The following is a 26,401-nucleotide window of genomic DNA, read 5'->3' as shown; positions in this document are numbered from 1 at the left end:
CGTATACTAAGCTTACAGGGATCTCCTTCCCATTGGGCCCTATAGGACCGACCTCGGCCATGTGGTTGGGGTCAGCCTTTGAGTACCGCGTCTTCACCATGGCCCAGGCCTCCCTAGCGCCTTGACGGCAGGCCGATATCTTCCACAATCGGAAGCGCCGCCGTGCTCCCTTTAGCTTCTCCGCAAGCTCTCCAAGACCTTCGGGCATGGAGATGGATGGCCACAGGGCCTGGGCGACGCCTTGCATCGCCTGCCGAACTCGATCGAGCAGTTGCGAGAGCTCGGGAAGAAGGTCACCCGTAGAACCGGGCATCTCCTCTGCAGGACGACCTGTTAGCACACCTACAGACATTGCTCTCTTAGTCGACTTCCCCGCCGAACTTTCTTTTAAAGGTTCGTTCAAGCACTTACTAAATATGCCGTGCCGAAGCCGCTAATTCTCCTTCACAGAGTCTGACAGCTGGGCACGAACATCTTTCAGCTCGACGCCCAGCTTGGTGTTGGCATCCTGGAGATCGTTCTTCTCCCGCCTCACCTTTGTCAGCACCTTCTCACCAGCCTTTAGCTGGCGTAGGAGGTGTTGCCTTTCCGGATTCACTCCGGCGCCATCTGCAATTTCATTTGTCAGATTCGCACCCATGCCGCGCTTCGCGAAATACTTACCTTTCAAAGCGTATATTACCAGAGGGGGTCTCCTTGGGCTCCCCTGCCGCGGCCAGTGCGGCCTCAAGTTGGGCTTTGCACTCCTCCAGCTCCTTGGACAGTAGGGAATTCTTTTCTGTAAGAACCTGCATAACAAATGATCCTTAAATCAGTTATTCTAACTGTTTCAAGTCTTGGGGGCTACTGGTCTATATATATAATTACCAAAATTTTCTTACCCATATGTCTTTCACATATTGCTCCGTGGCTCTGGCTAGACCATTTTGAGCGGCACGGAGGTACGCATCTCCCAAATTGAAGGCATCTAACGCCCCTTGGGAGAAACAAGCGTCGCGAAGAATTGTCCGGCGGCGCCTGTGGTTCATGGCACTCTCCACCTCAGAGTTGGTGGCCGACAACCCGTCCGCATCCTCCGTCGGAGGAGCGTCTGGCACGCGCCTTGCGTTCGCCTCCACCTCCGGACCAGGCTTTGGAGCCTGGCTGGTGGAGGCGCGATTGGCAGCCTCTCCGGATATAGTCCGGCGAGGTCTCTTTGTCCTAAAGAAAGCACAAGTGTCAAATGTGCCTCGAAGGTATAACACCTAGGATAGGGGGCGCGCCATACCTTTGCGTTGATGCCTCGGTCCGGACTGCACTTCTTTTCTGCCCACGGAACCCTGCGGCCCCTCGTTGGCTTGTTGCCGCAGGTTCGACCTTCCGCCTCAGAAACCTCCCCTGCAAAGTTCGGTTGTAATCAGGAAACTGAAAACACGAGAGGGCGGACACCTATTCGGGGTACCGGGACTTCGATCTCAGTTACCTGGGAGGCCGGAATTAGCCCTGGGTAATCAACCATAATGGCCACCAAGGCGTTGTCCACTCAATTGATGGAACACTCCATCAATTAGCTCCACAGATATGTCCGGATCCTCTTGAGAGGCCGGGTCGAGGGACCGTCCTGGGTCCTCGGGTTGTGGAGGAGGGCTGCTTATTTCCTTAACAGCCCGGCGCAGTTCCTGCGTTGAAGTCGTCAGACTGAATATTTAACAATGGGAATACGAAACGGATGAGCAAGTAAATGCGACCACTTACCCAGCTTGGGGGATTGTGCATAGAGAATCCACCCTGTGGGTTGACGCGGAGAAATTCCTCCTCTTCTCCCTTGTACAAAGTGGACAAGATCTTTAGTAGAGCGGCAGCCGAATCCGGCCCCTTACGGCTGTAGCGGGTGGCGTCGTCCTCCCCGTTGAAGTCCCACATGGGGTGGCTTCTATACTGAAGCGGCTGCACCCCCCGCATGATACATTCGGCCATAACCCCGATCATGGTTAGTCCGGAATGGGCCAACAGTCTTATTCGGCCCATCAGGTAAATGATGTCCCTGTCACTTTCCCTCTGAGGGCTCCGCGGACGCCAGCTTAGGCGCTTCTTTAAGGGAGCACCGTCGAATTCAGGGACGCCGACCCGGACAGGATCCGGCAGCGGGACGTCTTCTATATAGAACCATTCCGAGGGCCAGTCTTCGGACGTCTTCTTTGGGGTTCCGGACAGATATCCGGTCCCGGCGATGCGCCATACTTCGGCTCCGCCCACATGATACATTGACCCCTCCTTAGAGCGGGGCACAAGGCAGAATAACCTTTTCCATAGCCCGAAATGAGCCTCGACGCCCAAAAACAGCTCGCAGAAGGCTACGTAGCCCGTGATATGCAATACGGAGGCTGGCGTGAGATTGTGTAGCTGGAGGCCGTAGAACTCCAGCAGCCCCCGGAGAACTGGATGGATTGGAAACCCGAGCCCCCTTATTAAATAAGGGACAAGGCATACCCGCTCTCCTTTGGAGGGATTGGGGGCACTCTTCGCTTGCTTTCCACTGTTATAGATGGCAAGACCGGCTCAAACCGGGACCATGTAGGCCGGGGGGAGAAATCCCTTGGTCTGGAACTTCACCAGCTCGCTATGCGGGACGGAGCATCTCTCCCAGTACCCGGGCTGAGGGCTGGAAGGGCGAGGGGAGGAGTTATGGTGACTGGCCATGGTGGAATGGACCTTCGTCGGATGCGCTCTGATGAACACTCACGAAGGGGGGAAGATGTGGTTTGGATCTAAATCCTCGTCCCCTTAAATAGGGCAGCTCATTTACGCGGCTAGGGGTGTGAATGTAAAAGCACTCAGACTTTTCATATTCATTTGACACATGGGAAGCGGCCATTATTGGGCGTAGGAGCCAAGGAGCGCAACATCTACAAGAAACCAGACTTTATTCAACAGGTACACGGAATTTGGGGGAGAACCCGCCTTGCAATGCCGAAGACAATCTGTGTGCCGGACTCATCGTCATTGAAGCCTGGTTCGGGGGCTACTGAGTGAGTCCTGGATTAGGGGGTGTTCGGATAGCCGGACTATACCTTCAGCCGGACTCATGGACCATGAAGATACAAGATTGAAGACTTCATCCCGTGTCCGGGAGGGACTTTCCTTGGCGTGGAAGGCAAGCTTGGCGATACGGATATTCAAATCTCCTACCATTGTAACCGACTTTGTGTAACCCTAACCCTCTCCGGTGTCTATATAAACCGGAGGGTTTTAGTCCGTAGGACAACATAGACGACAACAATCATACCATAGGCTAGCTTCTAGGGTTTAGCCTCTCCGATCTCGTGGTAGATCTACTCTTGTACTACCCATATCATCAATATTAATCAAGCAGGACGTAGGGTTTTACCTCCATCGAGAGGGCCCGAACCTGGGTAAAGCTTCGTGTCCCTTGCCTCATGTTACCATCCGGCCTAGACGCACAGTTCGGGACCCCCTACCCGAGATCCGCCGGTTTTGACACCGACAGTGGCCCTATGCTTTTAGCTACTTTTCGGCTATCTTAGGTAGCTGCCACTTTCTTCTTATCAACACGGTCTCATGCTCCGAGCTGCTTTTCGGCCATCCTGAGCCATGGTTGAGCTATTTCAGTGATGTCCCAGATCTGAGTTGTAAAGACCGTCCTGGTGGCTACTGATTTATTTGCCAACTTCTTGCAAGGGTTCGGATGATCATTTTTCTATGGTTAGAACTTGGGAGGTGATGAACCGGCAATTTGAATAATGCTACCATGTCAGGGAATGAGGATAAGAGTACGCATGTCAGAATATTGCACCCGATAGAAGATATGGTCACACAGAGAAACAATATAACCCCGCTCCTTCACCCAAGGATCCAAGCAAAGAAAGCGGAGTGAAGGAGCAAGGCTCATAATTTTTGCATGATCCACATGGTGCAGATACCCCGGACAGTCTGCGTCAGTATGGATCACCATGGATATTCACCTAAAGGGTCTGCTCGGTTTTGGATGGTGATTAACAGTCTGGAAGCATGTGCCCTCACTTATATGAAGCATCAACGGATAGCCTATCATGGACAAAATTCTTTCACGAGATTCACCGTCAGTCAAGTCTGTGGATACTATCATATAAGGCCATACCCCTTTATGCTGGTCAGGACAGGCGACAGTCAAATATGTGGAATGCATCTGAGACTCAAGACGGTGGAACCAGTCAAGATGGTTCAGAAATTCCTGTGATAAGCCAGAATCTGTCAGGAAAAGCGGTTATGCCTCAACTCACTGTTTGCAACCCGAAGGACCGACATTTAGTGAAGGAACCCAATGCAAGGAGTCACAGCTTGGGTGTTCATCAAGAAAATCTGATCACCAGTTCATGGACAGTTGTCAGTACAAACACAGCAATCGGAAATCACTTTCGGATTTGTGAGACAGACATATATTTCAGTCATGGCAATCTCAGATAAGTCAGCGGATATGAACAGAATTGGAGCTAGTATAAGCAGGAAAATGTGAGATAAGTTTTGTCAGGATATGGATACAGTAAAGCAAACCACCTCAGAGTCGGTCAGATGAGTCAGACGAAGAATTTTATGGGAACAATCAACAAAGGAAAAAAGGATACCCGAGTTGGAAACGGTTTCCTTAAGTCAGTATATTCATACTTGTTCCTTGAGCAACCAAATCTCGAGGACGAGATTTCTTTAAAGGGGGGAAGGTTTGTCACAGCCTGATTTTTGGCCCTTTCTTTTGCATTTCTTTTTCCAAAAAATTTGCTTGAGTTTTCTTTCTCCGTGGCTTTGTGGTCTGGAAACTGAAGAAGGTGACCTCTTCTTTGCTTCCAGAGTGGCTTGTCAACCTCAAATCCTTCCCTAGACCTTCCCATTTTCATCCTAGCCCAAATCCCAATATTCTTTTTATTGGGGATATTCCTTTTCTATTAAAGTAATAACCCTAATTGCCCTAGGTTGTGAAGCAACCTATATTTCCATCACTCCTAAAATTACCAAATAATTCTCATAAATTGTTTGGGTCATATCTTCCTCAAATATGGCAAATTATTTCATTTTCCATGTTTATCATCATGCTCAAATAATTCATTTCCTATTCTGCCCTAAATGGCACATTGTGAAGCAAGTGCTATTTTCCTTTTCCCAATTGACCTCAAACTTCTTGGACACCTTTTCATATCCAAATAATTGACTTGTGCCAAAATTCAACTTTATTTTCCTAGCCCAGCTTCCTCAGTGATTTTTCAAAGTTCCTGTCTGAGGGAAGCCTTTGTGAAGGAAGTGCTAGCTAGGGTTATCCAAATAAGTTGAAATTTTTCACATTCCATCATGTGCTCATATAATTGCCCTCCTCCAATTTTCAGCCCTATCCTATGATCTATGTGAGCACAGGACCAAATCTTTTTTATGGTAATATTTTCAGGTTATGAAGCAACTATAATTTTTAATGCTTCAATAATTCTGATAAATTACCAGATCATGCTCCTAACCTATAACATCTCTCCACCAAATTTGGGATCATTTGCTTAAGCCATTTGATCACCAGAATTATTTCTAGTTTCTGTCCAAAGGAGATGTTTTGTGAAGCAAGTACTATTTTGGCATGTCCATTTGGTATGAAACTTTTTGAGCATATTCATATGGACAAATAACCCTGCCTTGCCAAATTTCAGCTCAACTTGACACTCCATGTGAGTGCACCTTCCTGATCAAGTTTCTGGACCAAATTTAGTAGTTGTTAAGCAAGTGCATTAAATATTGGTCCACTTCCATCCAAAATTCACAGGATCGTAGTCCTTCCTATCCTAAACACCCCGGACAACCCATTTTGACCCAATCAAGTTCATGTTGATCAGCAGTGCTTGGACAAGTCTGATACAGCAAAGTTTCAGCGATGCCACACTCCTCTCGTTGTCTCCTTCTCTTGATCCATCGACTCCCTCAGCTTATATGATGATGGGACTCATCACTAGACAACGTTTCTCTGCCTCTTGCGTCCCCTCCTTGTCGGGCACAGTGGTGACCGTGCAGCTGGCATGGCCATTCACGCGCTCTGTGCGCCGTGGCCGCGTCCGAAGCGTCGGTTCTGCTTCGTCCTCTTTCATCTCATCGTCTTCGTGCGCGTGAGCCTGTCCAGCATGTTCCCCGCGTCTTCTACATCCCCTTGGAGCCATCTAACCCTCCGTCTGCTTCCTAGTCGGCGCTCGCCGTTGAAACGCCCACGAGTACAGAGTAGCCGACATGTCATTAATGCACTCGGCCGCTTCCTCCTCGTGACCATGGCGTCATCTACCTCCCCATGAGACTCTCGTCCGTTCCCTCCTTTGTCGCCTACCTTCGAGCTCATGCGCGTGCACACGCGTCCGCGACGCCGGACACGCGTCCGCGGCGGCACCCGAGCTCGAACCGGCTCTCCCCGCTTATCAATAGCCAACCCCGTGGCCACCCAAGCTCACCATCGCACTCAAGGCACTCCCCTAGTTTCTCCCAGGACCCCGCCTAGCCACTAGCACGTGATCCGGAGCCTCCCGGCGACCCCATGGCCACCTCGGCCGCCGACGTCCTCTGCTCAAATTCGAGCGAGCCCAAGCCCCTCCCTCACTTCTTCCACCACCACGGCCCTCCCCTAGTACCCTAGAGCCACCCTAGCGCTCCCTGATCTTCTCCGATGGCCTCCGGCCGTGAGTTCATCGGAGCCCGAAGACCTCGTTCGCCGCGGTCGTAGCCCCGATCTCCTCCGTTGTCTCTGGCGACCGTGCCACCTACCAGTTGGTGCGGCTCGTCCTACTGATCATTTTGGTAGGTCGCGCGTCCCAGACGGTGGCCGGAATCGCCCGCGGTCGTCGTCGGGGTGCGCTCCCCTACTCGGCCCGGTGCGTCCAGGCAGGAGGAAGAAGAAGGTCGGCCAGGCGGGCCCCACCTTCAGCGAGGCCCACCTGTGAGCCACACGGGGGTTTGACCCCGGGTGCTGACGTGGATAAGTGGCCGCGCATTTCACAAAATATGCTTTCACCAAATCGAAAGCGTATTTTCCCTCTCCTTCAGCCAAAGTACGTTTTCCTTTTCTGAAACCGTATTCCTCTCTGTTTCGGACCAGAAAACATTTTCTTAGTCACAAAGCGTATTTCTAATTTTGCGCCTTTGTCTTATCCACTCAGGGACCCGGCTGTGAATATTATTTTTATAGAAAAGTCCCTGGTGTTCAACACCTCATAACTCCGCAACCGTAACTCCGATTGAGGTGAATCCAATGCCCACTTCTTCGTCTCGTCGAGCCCGAACTTTTGGTACCATTTTAGCTATGGTTTGACATACTGAAAATGAGCATTTTTCCCTTTCCCCTAATCAGCCCCCTCCGAGAGTGAACCCTTTCCGGCGAATCTTTCTGCGGCTTCACCGCACTTCTTCCCAGAGTCTTCTTCATCCCCAAGCAAGCAACAACCACCATTTGCATGATAGCCATGCAGAAGCATTGGTTTCCAACTTGAATCTTTAATAATTCTTTGATGGTTTTGCTACTGCTGACAGTATTCCGGTTATGCTTATGGATTGGTGTTTACCGTCATGCTATGTTTTCTTGCACTCTGTTATTATGTTCCTCATGCTAGTATTACTTTAATATTGGCAATGTTTGGTAGTAGTACATGTTGGTGATGGTCTTCGGTGCATGACTATCGTCTGTTCCGAGTACCGCCATTATGCATGTTTCTTTGCATCCAGTTAACTAAATACTTGCATGGTAGTTTTATCGTTATGTTATTGCATGGTATTTATTGTTGATGCTAGTGGTCAAGTTATGCTATGAGTAGTGTTATAGTTGTGATATTCATGCTCGTCAGTATGCCATGCTCATCTGGATAAATGATTAAATGTTGCTGTTATGCTCGTTGATTATGTTGCACCCCCATGCTTATGTTTGATATCATGTTCATGCATTGTAGTTGCATCCTGTTATTTCTATCATGACTCAGCATATTGCATTCAAGTTTAACCGGATTAAATTGAACTTGAACAACTGTTGGATGAGTCATGGTGGCACCATATCGATCTGACCAGTGCAACCACGCTTACCCTATGGGGGGGTCCTAGCTGGGTCTATTGTCATGCCTCTCACCGGTGCCTCCCGTGAGGGAAGGTTATGCGCGGGCGCTACCTTGGCCAGGTAGGATGGCATAAGCCTTGTGTGCCCGTTGTTTTTGTAAGGATCCTTGTCCCTGTGTGGGACCATTTTGCCACGACGGTGGCCGTTGGTGCCTTTGGTAGGCACGTGGCCACCCAGGACTTAGCCCAAAGGGGAGTTGGTCGGAGTGGCCGGGAGAGTTTCATGGTAGTGGGACGGTTTTGTCGGAACGCTTTGGTCCACCTGAATGGGAGTTCGAGGCCAGGGTTCCGTGGTGTGGGTACAGTGTGTTAACCTCTGCAGAGTGTGTGTTTAATCTATCAATAGCCGTGCCCGCGGATAAGGGCCCAGTTTGTGTCGGTCACACTATGGGTCAACAGTAATAATAATAACTTGCTTAATAACAACCCCGGTTCGATGATGAAAGAAGTTGGTTGATCTTTATTGTGATCACGAGAGGATCACTGTGGTATCGTGGACATTTGTGGTGTTATGCGAGAGTCAAGGGTAAAGGTCAAGCTCCTTGTGGTCATAAATGATTACTACGGTATTGTTAATACCAAGCTTGATTGGATCCCAAGATGAACATGTGATGTCCGTGATGGTAAGTGATACATGTGGTGGTTACAATGTAACCTGAACAGAGTAAGTTGGTGCATGATAGTTCATCATGTTGCATGCTAGTCTCATCATGTTCATATGTTCATGCCATTGTTCGGTATTGTGCTAGATGTATCATCTTGCTCATGCTATGATTGATCTAATAGTACCATGTTAAACCTTGTTAACCTGTAATTGCTATGCTATTGTTTGTCTTGATTGCTTTGGTTGCTGTGAGCTTGCAAGTACATTCAATGTACTGACCTGGCGTGTTATGCCAGTTTGCAGGTCATTCCGGATATGATTGCTTATTTGCCATGGATCCCTTGTTTGTGCGCTAGGATAAGCGTTCCAGTCAGAGTCCCTGCGGAGTGGAGTTCATCACCGTCGTCGTTGTCCCGCTGCCAGTAGTCATTCCGCTGTGTCGAGTTGTTCTGCTGCTTGCATAGAGCAACCGTGGCAGGCGTAGTGTCACCGTGCCGATGTAATCCCCTTGTACCCAATATAGCTTGCAATAAAGAGCTGGTTTGTTCTATGCTAGGCAGTGTCATATTCCAGAAGAGTTCTCCTCGATCTCTGGGCTGGAATACGGGGCGTTCTGGTTTCTTTGAGCCGGGGTGCCACAAAAACTGTTGATTAAAAAATTGATTTGGTAAAGTTACACAACTTAGATCAGATTCTTGCTTTCAGCTGCGCTACAAGTATTTGTACATCACTGGCACCTTAGGCCTAATGTCCATCCTATATGTAGCACATTGATGTGTCTACTGATGCAATTCTGGGCTTTGATGGTGTTCAATGATGCAAGAGGGTAACTGTCCACTATACTGTTCCAAACCATCGTATTTATCATTCTTTTGAGATTGATGAACGCATCAAGATATATATTGGAGCGAAGAGAATGTGAGATCAGACCAGTCAGCCAATGCATTGAGAATATCAGTGGGTTATTCTCTGTACTTTTCACGTTTAGTGTTCTACTTCAGTTGGTTTTCAACAATATTGGGCTACTTTGTTGGCGGGCCTATCCCGCAGTGTAAGTTTGTCAAGCACCGGCCACCAATGAGAGGCGTTCCCTCTGATTTTCAAGTACCACAATCGGCTTTCAGCTATATTTGACCTTTGTTGAGCAACCTGTCATGCAGCGTAGGTTTCTTAGGCATTGACTGAGTATTTTTCTGCAAGGAATCTGTAGAACCTTCTAGCTGTATATTTGTTTCCACGTGACGTGTTTGAGAACAAAAAAATGGAATCAATAAATGGATCTGCCTTGATTAGCTAAGCTGCTTTTCAAACAAGTCTACATGTACAGATCAAGAAACATTTTTAGCTTCCATTTTCTTTTGTTCAAATAGAATACTTGGTCCTGTGATGGAGATGGACTTGGAAATATTATGAGATCATTATCTACCATGCAGGAAAACTTAAAGAAGTGGAGCTATGAGTCCTTTGTCTCTGTTCGTGGTCAGTTAAAAGATCTGAGGAAGCAGTTGGAGGAAGTGAGGGACAGGAACTGGAGAAGAGGACTAACAAAACAAGAGAACAATTCTGTTAACCAAATTTCAGAGTTAATGGCTAGAACAGAAATTATGACACGCCAGAGATCAAGAGTACAATGGCTAGCGGAAGGAGATCGTAACACAACCTTTTTCACTCAAAATGCAGAGAAAGAGCAAGACAAAACAGAATAATTTATCCACAACGATAGGATGGAAGGATATGTTATCAACAGGGAGAAATTGAAGACATAGCTATTAACTTTTTCTGCAAATTGTTTTCTGCTCAGGAGAACCTACAACCAGATAAAGTGATAAAATAAGTGCAACCAAAAGTAACAAAGGATATGACTAAGCACTTGTGTAAACCGTTTACTTCAGAAGAAGTTGAGAAGGCACTATTTAGGATGAAACCAAATAAATCTCCAGGCCAGATGGTTTTACGGCAGGAGTTTTTCAAAACCATTGGGAACTGATAAAGATTGATGTTTGCAATGCAGTTTTGAAGTTCTTGCAAAATAGTGAAAAACCGGAAGGCCTAAACAAACAATTCTGGTGCTTGTTCCAAAGGTGAATCATCCCCAGAATTTTCCCAAAACCGACCAATAGCTTTATGTAATGTTTTATATAAAATTTGTTCAAAAGTCTTGGCAAATAGGCTTAGATTAATCTTGGATGAAATCATTTCAGAGGAACAAAGTGCTTTTGTGCCTTCGCGTTTAATTACTGATAATGTTATTACAGCTTATGAATGCATTCATTACATTAGAAATAAGAAAGGAAAAACTGGAGCAAGTGCCATTAAATTAGATATGACTAAAGCATATGAAACTGTTAAATGGACTTACCTTAAGAGGATTATACAAAAAATGGGCTTTCATGATTACTGGATTAACTTGATAAGTAAATATGTTGAAACAGTAAGCTTCTTGGTTAAGGTGAATGCTCGTTTATTGAAACCCTTTAGACCAACAAGAGGATTAAGGCAAGGGGATCCCGTTTCTCCTTACCTGTTCCTAATTTGTGCAGAAGGTCCAACAAACTTACTAAAATTCAAATGGCCACAAGTATCTTAGTGAAGGAATTAAAATGGGTATCCATACTCCATGGATATCTCACTTATTATTTGCTGATGACTATTGTCTTCACCCAGGCTTCAAAGAGCAGAAAGACTTCAGGAAGTATTGGAAGCCTACAACAAGGGATTGGGTCAACTGGTTAACAAAGAAAAATCAGCAATCTTCTTCATGAAGAGACGAAAGAAGAGATGAAGAGAATTATGAAAATAGAAACAGGAGCTCTAGAGGAGAGATACTTGGGACTACCTACAGCCCTAGGAAGAACAACATGGGCCTTTGGAAGCCTATTTACAAGATTGAGTAACTTAGCAGGTGGATGGTCAGAGAAACTGTTAAATTCGGCAGGTCGTGAAGTTCTTATTAAAGCGGACATGCAAGCAATACCCACATATGAGTTGTTTTAGCCTGACCCTGTCAATGGCAAATTTTTGGTGGGGTGGTGATGGGGATAAGCAGAGAATGCATTGGAGAAAATGGGAGGAGTTAGCACAGCCAAAGGAAGTTGGAGCTATGCGATTTAGGGAGATGCACCTGTTCAATCTAGCCATGTTGGGTAAGAAAGGATGGAGGCTTTTATAACAAACCCAAAAATGTTATAAAAGCTCAATCTAGAGTGTTGAAAGCTCAATCTAGGGAGATGCACCTGTTCAATCTAGAGTGTTGGCTGGGAAATACTTCCATAACACGGATTTTACGAAAGCAAAGAAGAAGAAGAATAGCTCACATGTTTGGCAAGCTATCTTAAAAGGAAGAGCAACACTTCACTTAGGCCTGATCAAGAGAATTGGAGATGGAAAGTATACCAATACATGGGAAAATAAATGGATTCCAACAATTACAGGAGGGAAACCAGTGTATAGGAGAGAAGGAACAACTATCTCAAATGCATGAGATCTTCTGAATGCAGATAGGAACGAGTGGGACTTTAACAAAGGGAGTATTTAAGATTCCACTGGGAAAGTTAGACCATGATACCTGGGTCCAGAATGCTGAAAAACATGGTTTGTATTCAGTTAAATCAGCATACAAACTCCTTGTCATAAATTCAAAGGCTGGTGCTCATTATCGGAACAATGCAGTTTGTTCCAATGCCGAAGATAACACATATGGAGCAAGCTCTGGAATCTCTCAGTCCCTCCAAAGGTGTGCAATTTCTGGTCTAAATTATTTAAGGTTTCATTCCTTTGCGAGCTATTCTACATAAAAGACATGTAGAGTTGCAAAGTATTTGTGTTGAATGTGGATCGACTGATGATACTATCTATCATGCTATGTTATAATGCACTTTCGCAAACAACTTTTGGAGGTTATTCAAAGACATATATAAAATAAAGATTCCCAAATTACATCCTTTAACCTGGGCTATAGATATCTTGTATACATCCATTTGTGACAATGAAAAGGCCAGCTACATCTTATGTGGTATGTGGTCGGTGCGGAATGCATGTAATGCTCGCTTACATGGTGAATCATCAACCAAGTTAACTCAAGTATGTAGATGGGCATATGACACAGCTGCAGATCTTATTCAAACTGCTAGAGCAGCCAGATCATGTAATAAAGTAAAAATCACAAGTTCATTGGCAACGACCGCATAAAGGATGTTATAAAGTTAATGTTGATGCATCTTATAATACAGATGATATGGATGGAGCATCTGGAGTTATTATAAGAGATGACCAAGGGCATATAGTTGTAGCAAGTAGCATATGACATGAATTTGTTCCTGATATACTGACAGCCGAGGCACTTACTTGCAGAGATGGAGCACAACTGATGAAAACCTGGAGCATAAAGCAAGCCATATTGGAAACATATTCAATGGAGTTCATTTCGCTTTGGAGGATGAAGCATCAACGATCTAGAATACTTACCAAGTTAATAAAACAAATCCAGGAGCTAACAGAAAGATGTAATTACTTTGATGTTCGTCATGTTAAAAGGGAAGCAAATGAAGTTGCCTGCAAATTAGCTAAGCTGGCTTCTTGTACTAATCCGGAGTGTGCCTGTGATAGCCAGGTGACAGAATGGTATCCGACGCTGTAATGAGAAGGATTGTAATCCTGTACTGGATTAATGAAGCTCTTGGTTGATTCCAAAAAAATAGTCATACATTAGTTTTTACTTTTTAGTGCTATTTTTGTCATTTAAACTAGATTTATGTTGTTAAATGCACATTGGCTTTATTGAATAAATTTTGGATTAGATAGTTTGATCAGTGAGCTCTGATTATGTGTTTTTTCTTTCTGATTTTTGTTGAGTTGGTTTGAAGAATAGTATATTTGTCCCTGGTTACTGTGTATAAGGAACAATAAGAAACCAGCATGCTTTCTTTTCATCTCATGATGGTAGTGGTATCAAGGGAAAAAATAGCATGCTTTCTTTTCATCTCATATATATGACGGTATTGGTATCAAGGAAAAAAATTAGCATGCTTTCTTTTCATCTCATATGATGGTATTCGTATCGAGGAAAAAAATAGTGTGCTATGACACAACAGAGCTGGCCAAATGGGCCGGCCTGGCCCGCCACGGCTGGGCCCACCATAAACGTGTTGATTAATAGCTGGGCCGTGTTGTGCCGGCCCACGAGCTGCAGGCAGCAGCCCAAGCACGGCACTGGAGGTAAATGGGCCGGCCCGCGGCATGCTTAGGCACCCCAGCACGTTTTTCTTCATCGAGAAATACCTTAGAAAAAGAGGGGAAAAGGCCAAAATAAATGTTGAATTTTTTTAAAAAAAATATGTGGAGTATTATTTGGGATAAATCTAGAGTTTTATTAGCGCTTACATCATAACTTTCCATCTCAAAGAAGTAAAAAATACAAAACATGCTCTAGAATTACAAAAAGATAAAAAAAATGCAATGCCTACACTACAACAGTACAACTACTTAGATCCAAGCACTACAAAAATTTGAACATATTAGATTATTATAGGTATTTATATAGGGCATATATATTTATATATTTCAAAAAAAAACGGGTCGTGCCATGCCAGCCTGCGTGCCAAGCCTCGAGGCCCAGGCATGGCCCAAGGTGTGTCGTGTGTCGTGCCTGGCCCATGGTGGGCCGTGCCGACATGCTAGCGGGCCGGCCTGGTTGACCCGGCCCGTTTGGCCAGCTTTGTGCCACAATAGTGCAACCCTTTGAATCCGCTATAGTGAAGTTATATTGCACTATAGCGATGCTATATCACGCTACAGCGAACAATTGTACACTAATTTCATTTAGCGAGACATTGCCCAGAATGTTATAGCGTGCTATTAGCGCCATTTTTTCGATGATTGGTATGAGTGATTTCAGTTTGTCATGCTCAGGTCTGCTCTGTAAACTGAGAATGCTCATGTACACATTTTGTCCTATAGGTAATTTAAATGTTTTGATACAATTAAAAGTTACTACCAGGGCTTCACATATTATAGATGCAAATATGCGTTTACTTCCGACATTTTTCATGATCATTGAAGTGGTGTGCATCTCATATACTACCTCTGTACCAAAACTGAACCACAAAAATGTCTTATATTTTGATACGGAGGGAGTAGATGCTTAAAATTGTGATATGTGTCATGAATAATGAAGTGGTGTGTTGTGAACTCTTTTGGAAACTATTTTCTAATTCTAGTAATTGTTTGCGGTTCTTATTTGTCAGTCGTCAAAATTTTAATTGTTTCTTATGCCTTGCGCGGATGGCGCCCGCCTCACAATGGACAACGACGCGCACCGCGACTGGCACATTTCGTTCCTCCTCAGCACCGTCACTGACCACGACAAGCCGCACCTCGTCACTTCCTACAACACCCTCTTCCACGGCTTTACCGCTTTGCTCAACAGGAGGAGCTGGAGGCCATGTCCAGGAAGCCCGGCTTCGGTTGGTGATTCTCAACGGGATGATGCACCCCAACATAACTCATATGTTGGAGTTCCTCGACCTAACTACGGATGTCGGCTATATCTGGGACAAGTACAACTACGACAAGGGGTAATCATCAGTGTCTTAGACTCTGAAGTCAACTCCAACCACCCCTTCTTTAACGACTACGCGATGTCGTCGCCGCCGACAAGTGGAAAGGCGTGTGCCAGGGAACTGGCTGCATCCGCCACAACAACAGAACTATTGACATCGGATCCTTCTTGGACAACTCCATGCCGATGGATGGGAGCAGTCGCGGCACACACGTGTTCTCGACACCCACTGGCAACTTCGTCGTGAACGCTTCATACTTCCACAGCGGGCAGGCTGTCGGGGCGACTGCCAGGGCTTCTCCATATGCACACCTCACAATCTATAAGGTATGCAATCGCTAAGGGCAGTGGCAGAACTTAGTGAGGGCCAAAGGGACCCATGCCCCCCCCCAAGCGGCAAGTCCCAGCCATTGAATTCTTACATATATGTAACTTACACGCTTTCATTCATCACCACCATCCACCTCCTCTCGACCTTCACCCCACCATCCACTACCACCCATTTCTTCATAGCTTCTCCTCCACTCTACCCGTAGCCTTCAAGATGTACATCGTGCTGCTGAAGCCTCGCGCAAGCAGCGCCCATGTCACAACAAATAATGATGTGCACCGTGACTAGCACATGTCGTTCCTCCTCAGCGTTGTCACTGAGCACGGCAAGCCGCACCTCGTCAGCTCCTACGACACCATCTTCCACGGCTTTGCCGCTTGGCTCACACAGCAAGAGCTCGATGCCGTGTCTAGGAAGCCTGGCTTTGGCCAGTGGTTCACAACAGGATGATGTACCCCGACATGACTCATACGCCGGAGTTCCTTGACCTGACTACGATGCCAGCTATATCTGGGACATTTACATCTACGACAATGGGGTGATCATTGGTATCTTGGACTCTGGAGTCAACTCCAACCACCCCACATTCGACAACTACGGGATGCCGTTGTCGCCGGCCAAATGGAAGGGCATGTGCGAGGGAACTGGCAGCATCCGCCGCAACAACAAAATTATTTATGTCGATTCCTTCTTGGACAGTTCCGGACCCATGGTTGAGAGCGGCCACGGCACGCACGTGGCCTCCATTGCGGCTGGCAACTTCGTCACGAACACCTCATACTTCCACAGCGGGCAGGCCATCAAGGCAACTGCCGGCACTTCTTCATACGAACACCTCACAATCTACAAGGTCTGCAATTGCTACGGGCAGTGGCGGAGCTTAGTGAGGGCCAAAGGGGGCCATCCCCCCCTCCCCCCCCGCCCTACCAATTAAATTTATTTCTTTACTTAAAAACATAATATTTAACACTATTAGGTCTTTCTTAACATAATACACTATCAGCCCCCCTCAACTCTGTTTAGCAGTTATTTAGCCCTCTCCCAAATCGTGTTGTGTTGAAGCTCCGCCACGAAAAGTTATCTTGATTTTGCAACCCTAAACTCAACAAGAGGTGCCAAAAGGATAATACCGTTGACTGAGTTAAGACTGCACATACCTGCAATGTATTAGCTGAGATATGATGCATGGGCTGAAATATGATGTGCCAAAATCGAACCCATGCCAATATGCCTTGGCTTCCATTTGGTTTTGATGTACATCGGTAAAAACGGCTATTGGTTTGCAGTTTGCACCCACTCTCCAAAACCGCATTAGTTGGCACGGCATAATCATTCGATATTCAAATTACATTTTCTATATCCTTTGCATTCGTGGATTTGGTGCCCCCCTTAGATATTTAGTCTTCAGTTCTGAAATGGTCTTCCATCAATATTGTCATTCTTATAAAATAATTATTCTTGGAATACTTTCATCATGTAATCTAAATATCTTATTGTGCTTCTAAAGGTAGAAACTGAAACTGCGGCCTCTGTGAATAGGTTTTGTTGGTTCAGAATAGTTTTTTATGTTTTCCACGCAACAGTCTTAGTTTTATCTTCATGCTATAGTCTTGTCTCTTCTCCAACAACAATGGATTCAGGCACCTGAATGGCCATGGTACAAATCCAAGCTACAGAAGGCATCCCCTGCTACTCGCAAGCAAGAGCAATGGTATCTTGTTCTGATACAAATTCTTACCTAAAACAAACCTACACGCACCAGACGCACGGACTGTACCAAATAGAAAAGGGAACATGTATCATGGGACAGAACATAAGCAGCGATTTAGAGTTGAAATCTCAACCTGATAAAACATAAGCAGAGATTCAAAGCAAATGCCGCAGGCCGCGCGCGCACACAAGTGCTACTAGACAGCTGTCAGGTGCTTGCCTTGCTTGGAAGGAGCAAATGAGTCAAAGATTAACTGACAGTGTCCGACACTAATCATTAATCCGAGCAAGTCACCGTGTCTTCATGAACTGGATAGGAAACAGTAAATTCGCAACAAATTAATCGATGAAGTCCTACGAGTCAGACTTCACGGCTGACCATCAGAGGGCCAATTTCAGGGTTGAGCACGGCGCACAAAATGGAAGAATTCATTACAAAGTTGACCATTACACAGGGCACAACCCATTTCTGCATCACAGCCACCGGAACGTAATCCTAGGTACCTGCGGAGCAAAGAATTTCGTCAGCCAAACCAATTTGTATATACAATTTATTAGCGGAAAAGTCATTAAAGCCATAGCTCTCAATTTGGTATGACTCAAACAACAGTAAAAGTTAACTTTCACCAGTGTTGTGCCGAAAGCTCCAAAACTGAATCATCTCGGCATTGTTGGACAAAACCAACGTGGGAAAAAGAAAAAAGCTACATGATAACACTTCATTTGTACTGCTACACCTTCCACTCTTATAGTAGTTAGTCCCAAACAAGTTAGGGTAGGCTAGAGCTGAAACCCATAAGATCTCAAAACCAACTCGTGGTTCTGGCACGTCGATAGCTAACTTCCACGCACCCCTGCCCACGAGCTAGCTAGTCGCTGACAAATTGAATTTTATTGAAATCATGCAGTAGAAGCCACAGGGATCATGCATCATCTTTTTAATAGACACACTTCCATCGGCCCAAAATAGATGCCATCTCCACAGCATCAAAATCAATACTCCGAACACTAAAAGAATATTCATGACGAAACTAGTATTTATGGTGAATCTAGGCATGCCATTTTGATCATGTGTTTAATATGAAGTGTTAAACATCTGACGTGGCCAAGAGTGAAGAACATAGACCGCTCACAACGCATAGATGCATATAATTTGAACCAGACAAATTATGTTAAACTGAGAGGTATCATACATGCTGAGAAAATATTTACGCAAACCGCCCAACACTAGAATAATCATCCAAGAAAACTGAAAGGAAAAGGATAAAAATGTACTTTAAAAATTAATGAAAGCATGCTCTTCGAGTCTCCTGACAATAAATAGTTCACTAGGTAGCATAATGATCCAAAATAAACAGCGATGTGAAATGTCAAATGGCATAGTTATAACCCTGTGTAACAAAGAAAGCATGAAGCAAGTGTTCAGGTATTGTCAGTTACCAACTACTCCATATAATCACACTAGGACTTGATAGATCTATAGCCATGAAAAACTAATCAAAGGCGGGTAAAAAAATGAATGACGGACACAAAAGAGGATGCATTTCATTATGTTGCCACTTAAAATATGCACAAAAAGGAGAATGGTCCTCAGTCATCAGAACATCTAAGGAGCTAGAGGAGAAGAAATTGCACTAACAGTAGGAACCAGGGGAGTACCAAAGAGGAGGTAAATGAAAGCAAGGCAGCTGGATGGACAGGAAAGGTTCCTCATCCAATAGTGAGGTGGTAGCAACAAATAATAGAGAAGGTAGGTGGGCAATGGCATGAGGAAGCAAATGGAGAGCAGCTGATGAAGGCATGAAGAGGGTGAGGAGCAGGGCCTGGAGAAAAGATCCAAGATGCAGCCTGCCAGGAAAGCGTTGATATGAGTGGACAAGTGGGTAATAGCTAAGCAAAGAGTTGTATAGAAAATCTTAAAGAGCCCTCTCTTGCCATTTGGTAGTTGAGAAATGGCAGTAAATAGGAAAGCAATACATTTTTTTAAAAGAACAGTTCAGATACCTCAACATAGGTTCAGAAGCTTACCTGCTCAACAAGTACATCACAGTAGCATACCTAACTAGATAATCATCTTATGTGCTGTGAAAGATCAACTCCATCATGTCCACCACCAATGTCTGTTTCTGCAAGCATAAGTCAAAACAATCAATGGCACTCCAAAGAATAGCCAAATAGACAAGAGGAGACATCAACAAGATGTTTAGATAAACTCATAGCTGTAGTTTGAATAAAAAAACAGTTTTATACAAGATTGGCAATAGATAAACAAAACCACACCTATTGTTAAATTTAATGAATATACCGAAAACAGTATAAACTGATTATTATCGTAAAAATGAAGAAGATGCACACTCAGACAATCAGCTAGTCATAAGAGACAAGTTAACCAGAGCTCCATTGGAATAAATAAAATATAGGTCATTCCGAGCAACAGAAATGACCAAGACTATTCAGATTTACATTATCTTCAATAAATTAGGCTAAAAATCAAAGTAATACATCAATACTAAAAATCCTAGCAACAAAGGTGAACAAGACTATTTAGATTAGAATTTACTCAATTCAGCATTAGTTTCCCTGGTACAAATGGATATTTGCTACTCACAATAAAGACTCCTAAAAGTGATAAAATGAACAATTATTCGCCAATTACAAACAAATTTGACAATATGGACTCAAGATTAGCAGATAGAATAAATATTAAATGAAAGAAATAGAACTAGCTTTAAGTTTCTAACTGTGTCTATTGAGCTACTTATTTGACATGTCAGTTGGTTCAGGCTACTTTTTCACGCAGTTGTCTTCAACTTCCAACTGTTAAATATCTTGATCTTGAGAGAGAAAACTGTACTGCAGCTATGCACTGAAACTACCATTATACAGGGATATGTGAATCGGCATGCAAGAGGGAAATTTACTTCATCAATATTACAAAAATAATTTGCCAGTTTGTTGTTCATTTTTTTACTGTATGAATATTGATATAATAACATGATAAAAGGCAGTTTGCTAGCTCCGACTTGAACAACAAAAAATACAGAAATAAAGATAACAGTAGACCAATTTCAACCCAACACCTGACTACAAAGCATACAAAAAAAAAGATACCACTAACATAAAAAAATCTATATCATAATCACTACTCCCTTTGATCCATATTAATTGTCACTGATTAGTACAAAGTTAGTACAACTTTGTACTAAACCAGCGACAATTAATATGGATCGGAGGGAGTACATAAAACACCACCGCACAAGAATCAGAACAGAAATACTACAGAAACGAAATTGTTGTACGTTGAAGAGGTCATCAAGCAGTAAAGGAAACAAGTGATATGACACTTAGTTAAAATTGTTAACCTAACACGAAAGAGTATGAACCGTAATTCTGTCAACCGATTATCAAAAATTGGCTTCGTTTTGTTACAACCGATATCTGAAGGTATACTATTACCTGCAGTGTAGACACTTTCGAATGGATGATAGTCAGAAAGGGTTCTGGTCTCACCAAGTTTCTTGAACTGCAAAGACTCAAGATTGACCATAAAGAGGACACCATGTGTCCACACAAACACCACATTATTCTCCTCAGCAAACCCTAGTATGACTTGGCTGCCATTTCCATTCAGGGAAAGTAGCTTGTCCAGTTCAATAGTTCTTCCAAGAACCCATGAAGCAACACCATCACGATCAGTGTTCCTCTTCCATAACTGGAAGCTCTGATCTTTCTGCAACAGTAAACCAAGACCACCACCCTCTGCCCGCATAATCCAGAACTGGTAAAACCCATTTTCAAGCATATGCGCTGGCACCCGTATCACAGCTAGGCTTTGCTTCTCCAAATCAAACTCAAGAATTCCAACAAAATTCCCAGCAAGAATCCAGTAAATAGAATCCCTAACCATCACAGCGGGATTTCCCGTAAACACCAAGGTGACATCATCTTCATCACCCAAAATATCCGAGGTGGAAACCTTGAATGGAACCGGTGTTGAGACGAGATCACCCCATAAGTTGGTCTCGGAAGAGTAAAGCCAGGCGAGCGCTCGTTTGTGTTGCTTGTCGACGTTGTCCACCACTGTCAAGACCACATGAAACTGTTGGATGGCTCCGGCAGCACGAAGCACTGCCCCATTGATGGCTTTGTTCTCCACATGTATCACAAGCTCAGGGGGGATGGCAAGGTGGTGCTGTTTGCCGGTGACGGGGTCCCACACCAGGACCTTGTTCGGCCGTACGTTCTGGATGAGCACGAGGCCATGGCGGCATCCAAGGGAGATGAAGCGGTCGCCTTCGCGGCGCTGCAAGGAGAAGCGGCCAGGCGAGACACGATTTGGGGGCTCAAGAGTAGGTACGAAGGGGAAGAGGTCGCTGTCTCTGTTGAAGAAGCCAAGGAGGGGAGGGTTTCGGCGGTGGTGGCGGCGGAAGCGGCGGCAGAAGCGGGGGTCGGAGACGAGGCAGCGCCAGCGCTTGCAGACGACGGAGGCGCGCGGGAGGGAGGACGGCTGCGGGGGGAGGCGGAGGAGGATCTCGCAGAGCAGGTTGTCGTCCTCCAGCGGACCCGCTGGCGGCGAGAGGTGGCAGCTGCGGCTGGTCATCTCGCCCTCCACCTGCAACAATGGAGGAGCGGTCAGAGGAGGAGAGGAGCAGTCCGGGACCCGGGAAAGGAGAGGAGCCGCCGGGGTAGGAGTGGCGGCGCTAACCCTAGATGCGCGCGTGAAAGGGGGAGGGGCGTCCGGGGGAGGAGCAGACGGCCGGGATAGGGGCGGGCGGCGGAGTGGCGGTGGCCGTCGCCGGCGCTAACCCTAGCGCGATGGTGTCGCCGCGTCGGAGTCGGGAGGGGAGCGAGTGGCCGTGGTGAAGTGAAGTGTGGATGAGGCTGCGGGATGCGGAACTGGGAAGTGAACTCCTGTTCTGAAGAGCGTCTCCAAGACTCCAAAAACAGATTTTACATTGGCTGCCCAAAAAACTGTTTCAGGGCATTTGGGTCCAATTTTTCTCTCTAATCGATGCCTGCCTTCAACCTAAAATTATGTGGTCACACTTTTAGGCAGCCCAAGAAATATCCTCCAAGTGATGTAAATTTGCATTGCCGCACGGCCGCTGCAAACCTAAAACACAACCTCTCCCCAGCAACACACGTCAACCGCCGAGTGAAATCTCCACCTCCCCCTCCCTCCCGCGGCGACCCAGCAACCGCTTTTCCCGCCAGAGTTGTGGCCGAATCCAGCCAAATCGTCAGCCGCCGCAACCACCCAAATCAACTGTTGGCGAATCCACCACCTCTCGTTGTCACTGCACAACCAATCGAGCTATTCATCGTCCCGCCGCCAAATCGAGTTGTTCTGCGTCGTCCTACTGCCTGATCGAGCTCCTCCTCGTCCCTCCACCGGATCCGTCGCACGGCCGCACTGCAACCGAAGAGGATGCCGCCGAAGTCTGGCTATCGCGGCGTTTTGTTGCGATAGTCCGGCCGCTACGTCGCGAAGCGGTAGTGGGCGGATAACACCATTGGCTCGGCACCTTCGAGACGTCGGAGGTCATCACGCAAGCCTTCGACACCACCTGCTGGATGCTCGGCCGGCCGCAGCACAAGCTCAACTTCCCGGAGATCAAATCCTAGGCGATGGCGGAGTTCGTCGATCCACCTATGAACATTGTGTCCCTCAAGGAGAAGAGCAGTCCCCTCATCGTTCTGGAGCAGTGGGACACCCGGGAGAGCGATGAGGAGACAATGGTGAGGGAAAATCGGAACTTTGTGCAGTACGAGGCAGAGTTCTTCTGGAAGAGGGGCCATGAGCGTCAGAAGGCGGAGCGCAAGGAGGAGAGTCTGGCCCCTCCAGGGTGATTAAGGTCAGATCCAACAACGAGGTTCTTCAGCAGGAGGATGTCCAACACGACGATGAGGGTTCCCACATTGACTAGGAGGACCTTTGAGCGTGAGAGTGACGATGAGTAGTTGTCCAGCGTCTATAGCGTCGGTAGTTTGTTTAGGAAACGCTTGTACTATGTTTAAAACTTCAAATGTTTGGATGTTTAGATGGTTGCATGCTAAAAACTTTGAATGTTTAGAAGTTTGGATCGACGTACGCAATGTAGTGGCATTAGAGCATCTCCATTAGGCCCCCCAAGAAGCCCCTCATATCACTTTTTAGTCATCAGCGGTAAAAATATGTCCCAGCCACGTCCCCAGACTCGATTTTCGCCGGATTTCGCAAAAACTAGCGCCGACAAGCATCACATGAACACGAACTTGAATAAGACAAATATCAAACCCTTAAAACATAATGGGTGACAATCAAGATGCAGAAAATGGATGTACAGTAGGACAGAAGACCGAATCCTAGTACGAGTCCAAAGGAAAACAAAAGTGACTATGCGAAATACGTACTCCAAGTTTCCTTCATATTTGTAAATACTCGCATATGGAGGCGAACCAACATGTGGTTGGATGGTTAGAGAGACAGTGGTATCAAGTCCTGGTGCTCGCATTATTCCTAGAATTATTTCAGGATTTCCGGCGACGCGCTTTTAGTAAGAGGAGACGTTCTCGTCGACGACGAGGCGCCTACGGTGACTTCGTAAATTTCAAGATGACATGCCGCCTCAGTTTCTCAGAGGTGCTCACAGGGATAAGGTGTGCGTGTGTGCGTTCATACGAGTGAGTGTATGCGCGTTTGTATGAGCGCTTGCGTCTGTACTGATGTTCAAAAAAAAACTCGCATATGGAGTAGTTACCTTCAGGTTTCCTTCTGCAATACGATGCAGCTCACATAGCTAGCCCATAATAGATTCAGTCCCATGCTTGTTCAAGAGTACCTCCAGGTTTTCCAGTATTTCACGACCATGCCCATACAGACATGTGCACACCTTCAACATTTTTTGAGAAAAAAAAAGGCCAAAACCACTTCTCAGGGCATCCTTATTCCAGAAACGGAACTGAGACAGATCTCTTATCAGAAGAAAAAACCTGCCTACAAGATGTAGGGTCTTATTGCTGGTTTGGTGCATTGTGAGCTAATCAATGATAAAATCCCACAGCACAACCCTATAATTCGAGTATATGAGATTAGAGCTAGCAAGAGCAAAATACCAAAAATCGAAATTTTGAGTAACAGAGGCTGCCAAGACACTTTTTTTCCATCCCTATATAAACAATTCGATAATAAGCAAATAAATGAGCAACTAAACCATTGGACTGTTCAATGTTGTAGCAAGTTTCAGAGTACAGAAGAAGGCAGCAACTTGGCATAACCAGATAACCCAGCTCTATTCATTAACTGATAAAGCAGCAGGCTTCGAGAAGGCTATCTTGAGCACAACCTCCATGAAATTGGAGATGAAGGCGAACCATCCGTCAATCTTTTGCGCCGCCTTCTCCGCAACCTCTCCTCCCCTGGCAACTGCTACAGCAGCGTGTAGAGCGCCGCTTCACCTGTGCAAAACATTTGGTCCCAACTGACCCATGTGACAAGGGGGTAAGCCAACGAGGACCAACGAGGGTCTTAAGTAGAAAAGGGAACATCATGGGACAAAAAAAAAGCAAAAATTTTGAGCCGAGATCCCGAACCGACACATGGGATATAAGCAAACAATTCTGCAATGAGGCGCACACACAAGTACACAACTGACAGGTGAATGTGAACTGCCTCAACGTGCTTGCTTGGAATGAGCAAATGAATCTAAGATTAACTTGGCATGGTCGACACTGATCACTAATCCAAGCAAGTAAATGTGCCTTCATGCCAGCAGACCAAGCTCCAAGGAAATTTGGTAACAGACAGTAAGTTATCGAATCAAGCGATGAGCCTTACGAGTCAGACTTCACAATTGACCACTACAGAGGGCTAATTCCAGGGTGGAATGCAGCGTACAAAATGGAAGAACCCATTTCTGCATCACAACTACCGGAACGTAAAAGAAAAACGAAGTATTAGTCTGAGTAAATCACCATCAATTAGCTAGTGGCTTTAAGTTGCACGTCTAATTGCTCATTACAACAATACATATGAACCAAAAACAGAGAAATATGTTTCAAATTGGTTATAAACTCCAGAAAAAGTTTGATGGCATGCACGGTTGACTCAATGAAATTGTACACATAATTGACAGGTTACATAGCTCCCCGAGCATTTGGGGGCTTTTCTAACAAAATAATAAGAAACCGCATGCATCAGCTGCTGCTAAATTCAACTGACAGCAGCTTAGTAGCACAAATATTTCAATAACCCATTCCATAACAGTGCTCATAGAGGTAGAGTAAAAAATTGTTCTAGTGTGAAAGTAAATTATCATGCAAGTATCAGGTTCAGTGATAATACTTATAGCAGAAAGCCAGAAACTAACACCATTTAACCTTTTTTAAACAGACCTTCAAATTTTCACTGTATTTGACTCGATATGGCATGGTAGCAGTGGCGAGGCTACGTGTAAGCTGTGGGGTCAGCTGACCCCACAGCTTTTGTAAAAAACAGCCGCAAAACACTGTACCATTACTGTTCATTGTGAAGAAAATAATCAACAAAATTACCACTGACCCCACAGATCCCCGAGGCTGGCTTCGCCGCTGCATGGTAGAAAACTGAAGACGCATCTCCAGTGATATATTGTTGATCGCACTAAATGTTTTCTTAAAAGATGGGAGTCAGCTGATGCTTCCCTTGCTACAAATCCCCAAGGGATAACCCCATGCACATAGCTGAAGGGTCACGCGTCCAATGGAAGCCCAAAGCGCCTTATCCCCTGCCACATCCAGAAGCAACAAGAGACCAAGGATTCCGAGGAAACCAACCAAGTAACTGTACCCCCATAGTGAGACTGTCCTGGCTTCACAGGGTAGAGCTGTAGAGAGGAGGAAGAAGGAGAGTAAAGTAAAATAACACACGTGTAAGCACTTGATTGATGCAACCAAAGGAGGCTCGTTTTTTTTTACAGACAGAGAATTTGCCAATCTGGAGAGGTATGCAACCTACAGAAATGCTACTAGTGCATTATTCAGTTTTGAGATCAGTTGTCCCTAGAACTACAGCCAGTTTACAAATACAAGAGAAGAACAAAGGGAAAGAACTGATACAAACTAGTAACCATGAATTGGTTTAATAACAGTACTT

At 45.5% G+C, this 26,401-nt stretch overlaps 1 protein-coding gene across 5 annotated transcripts; it reads right to left on the bottom strand.

Annotated features, from left to right (window-relative positions):
• Positions 1-17,362: 17,362 nt before the first annotated feature.
• On the bottom strand, positions 17,363-22,212 carry LOC125517379. 5 transcript variants are annotated; one of them, XR_007287576.1, is made up of 5 exons: positions 21,995-22,212; positions 20,746-21,901; positions 19,318-19,415; positions 18,565-19,137; positions 17,363-17,793 (listed from the first exon to the last, which is right to left on the bottom strand). XR_007287576.1 is itself a non-coding variant. In XM_048682571.1 (4 exons), exons 2-3 carry the CDS (start codon positions 21,887-21,889, stop codon positions 19,360-19,362), a joined length of 1,200 nt encoding a protein of 399 aa, XP_048538528.1. In that variant the 5' UTR covers positions 21,890-21,901; positions 21,995-22,212; the 3' UTR covers positions 17,363-19,137; positions 19,318-19,359. The 5 variants fall into 5 exon arrangements, 3 of the variants coding, with proteins under 3 accessions (XP_048538528.1, XP_048538529.1, XP_048538530.1); XR_007287575.1 differs by having other exon boundaries at positions 18,949-19,137; XM_048682571.1 differs by having other exon boundaries at positions 17,363-19,137.
• Between the last annotated feature and the right edge of the window lie 4,189 nt (positions 22,213-26,401).

This window comes from Triticum urartu, chromosome 6, assembly GCF_003073215.2.
Source record: "Triticum urartu cultivar G1812 chromosome 6, Tu2.1, whole genome shotgun sequence".
NCBI lineage: Eukaryota > Viridiplantae > Streptophyta > Magnoliopsida > Poales > Poaceae > Triticum > Triticum urartu.
The sequence above is the reverse complement of the archived record's forward strand: the minus strand, read 5'-3'. Positions and strand labels throughout refer to the sequence as shown.

What these genes read in the sequence shown, in the direction of transcription:
- LOC125517379 (XM_048682571.1), bottom strand. Translation starts at nt 21,889, where the DNA reads ATGACCAGCCGCAGCTGCCACCTCTCGCCGCCAGCGGGTCCGCTGGAG. An exon ending in CGAAAGTGTCTACACTGCAG is followed by an intron (nt 19,416 to 20,745) that starts GTAATAGTATAC and finishes TTATGCTTGCAG; the next exon opens with AAACAGACATTGGTGGTGGA.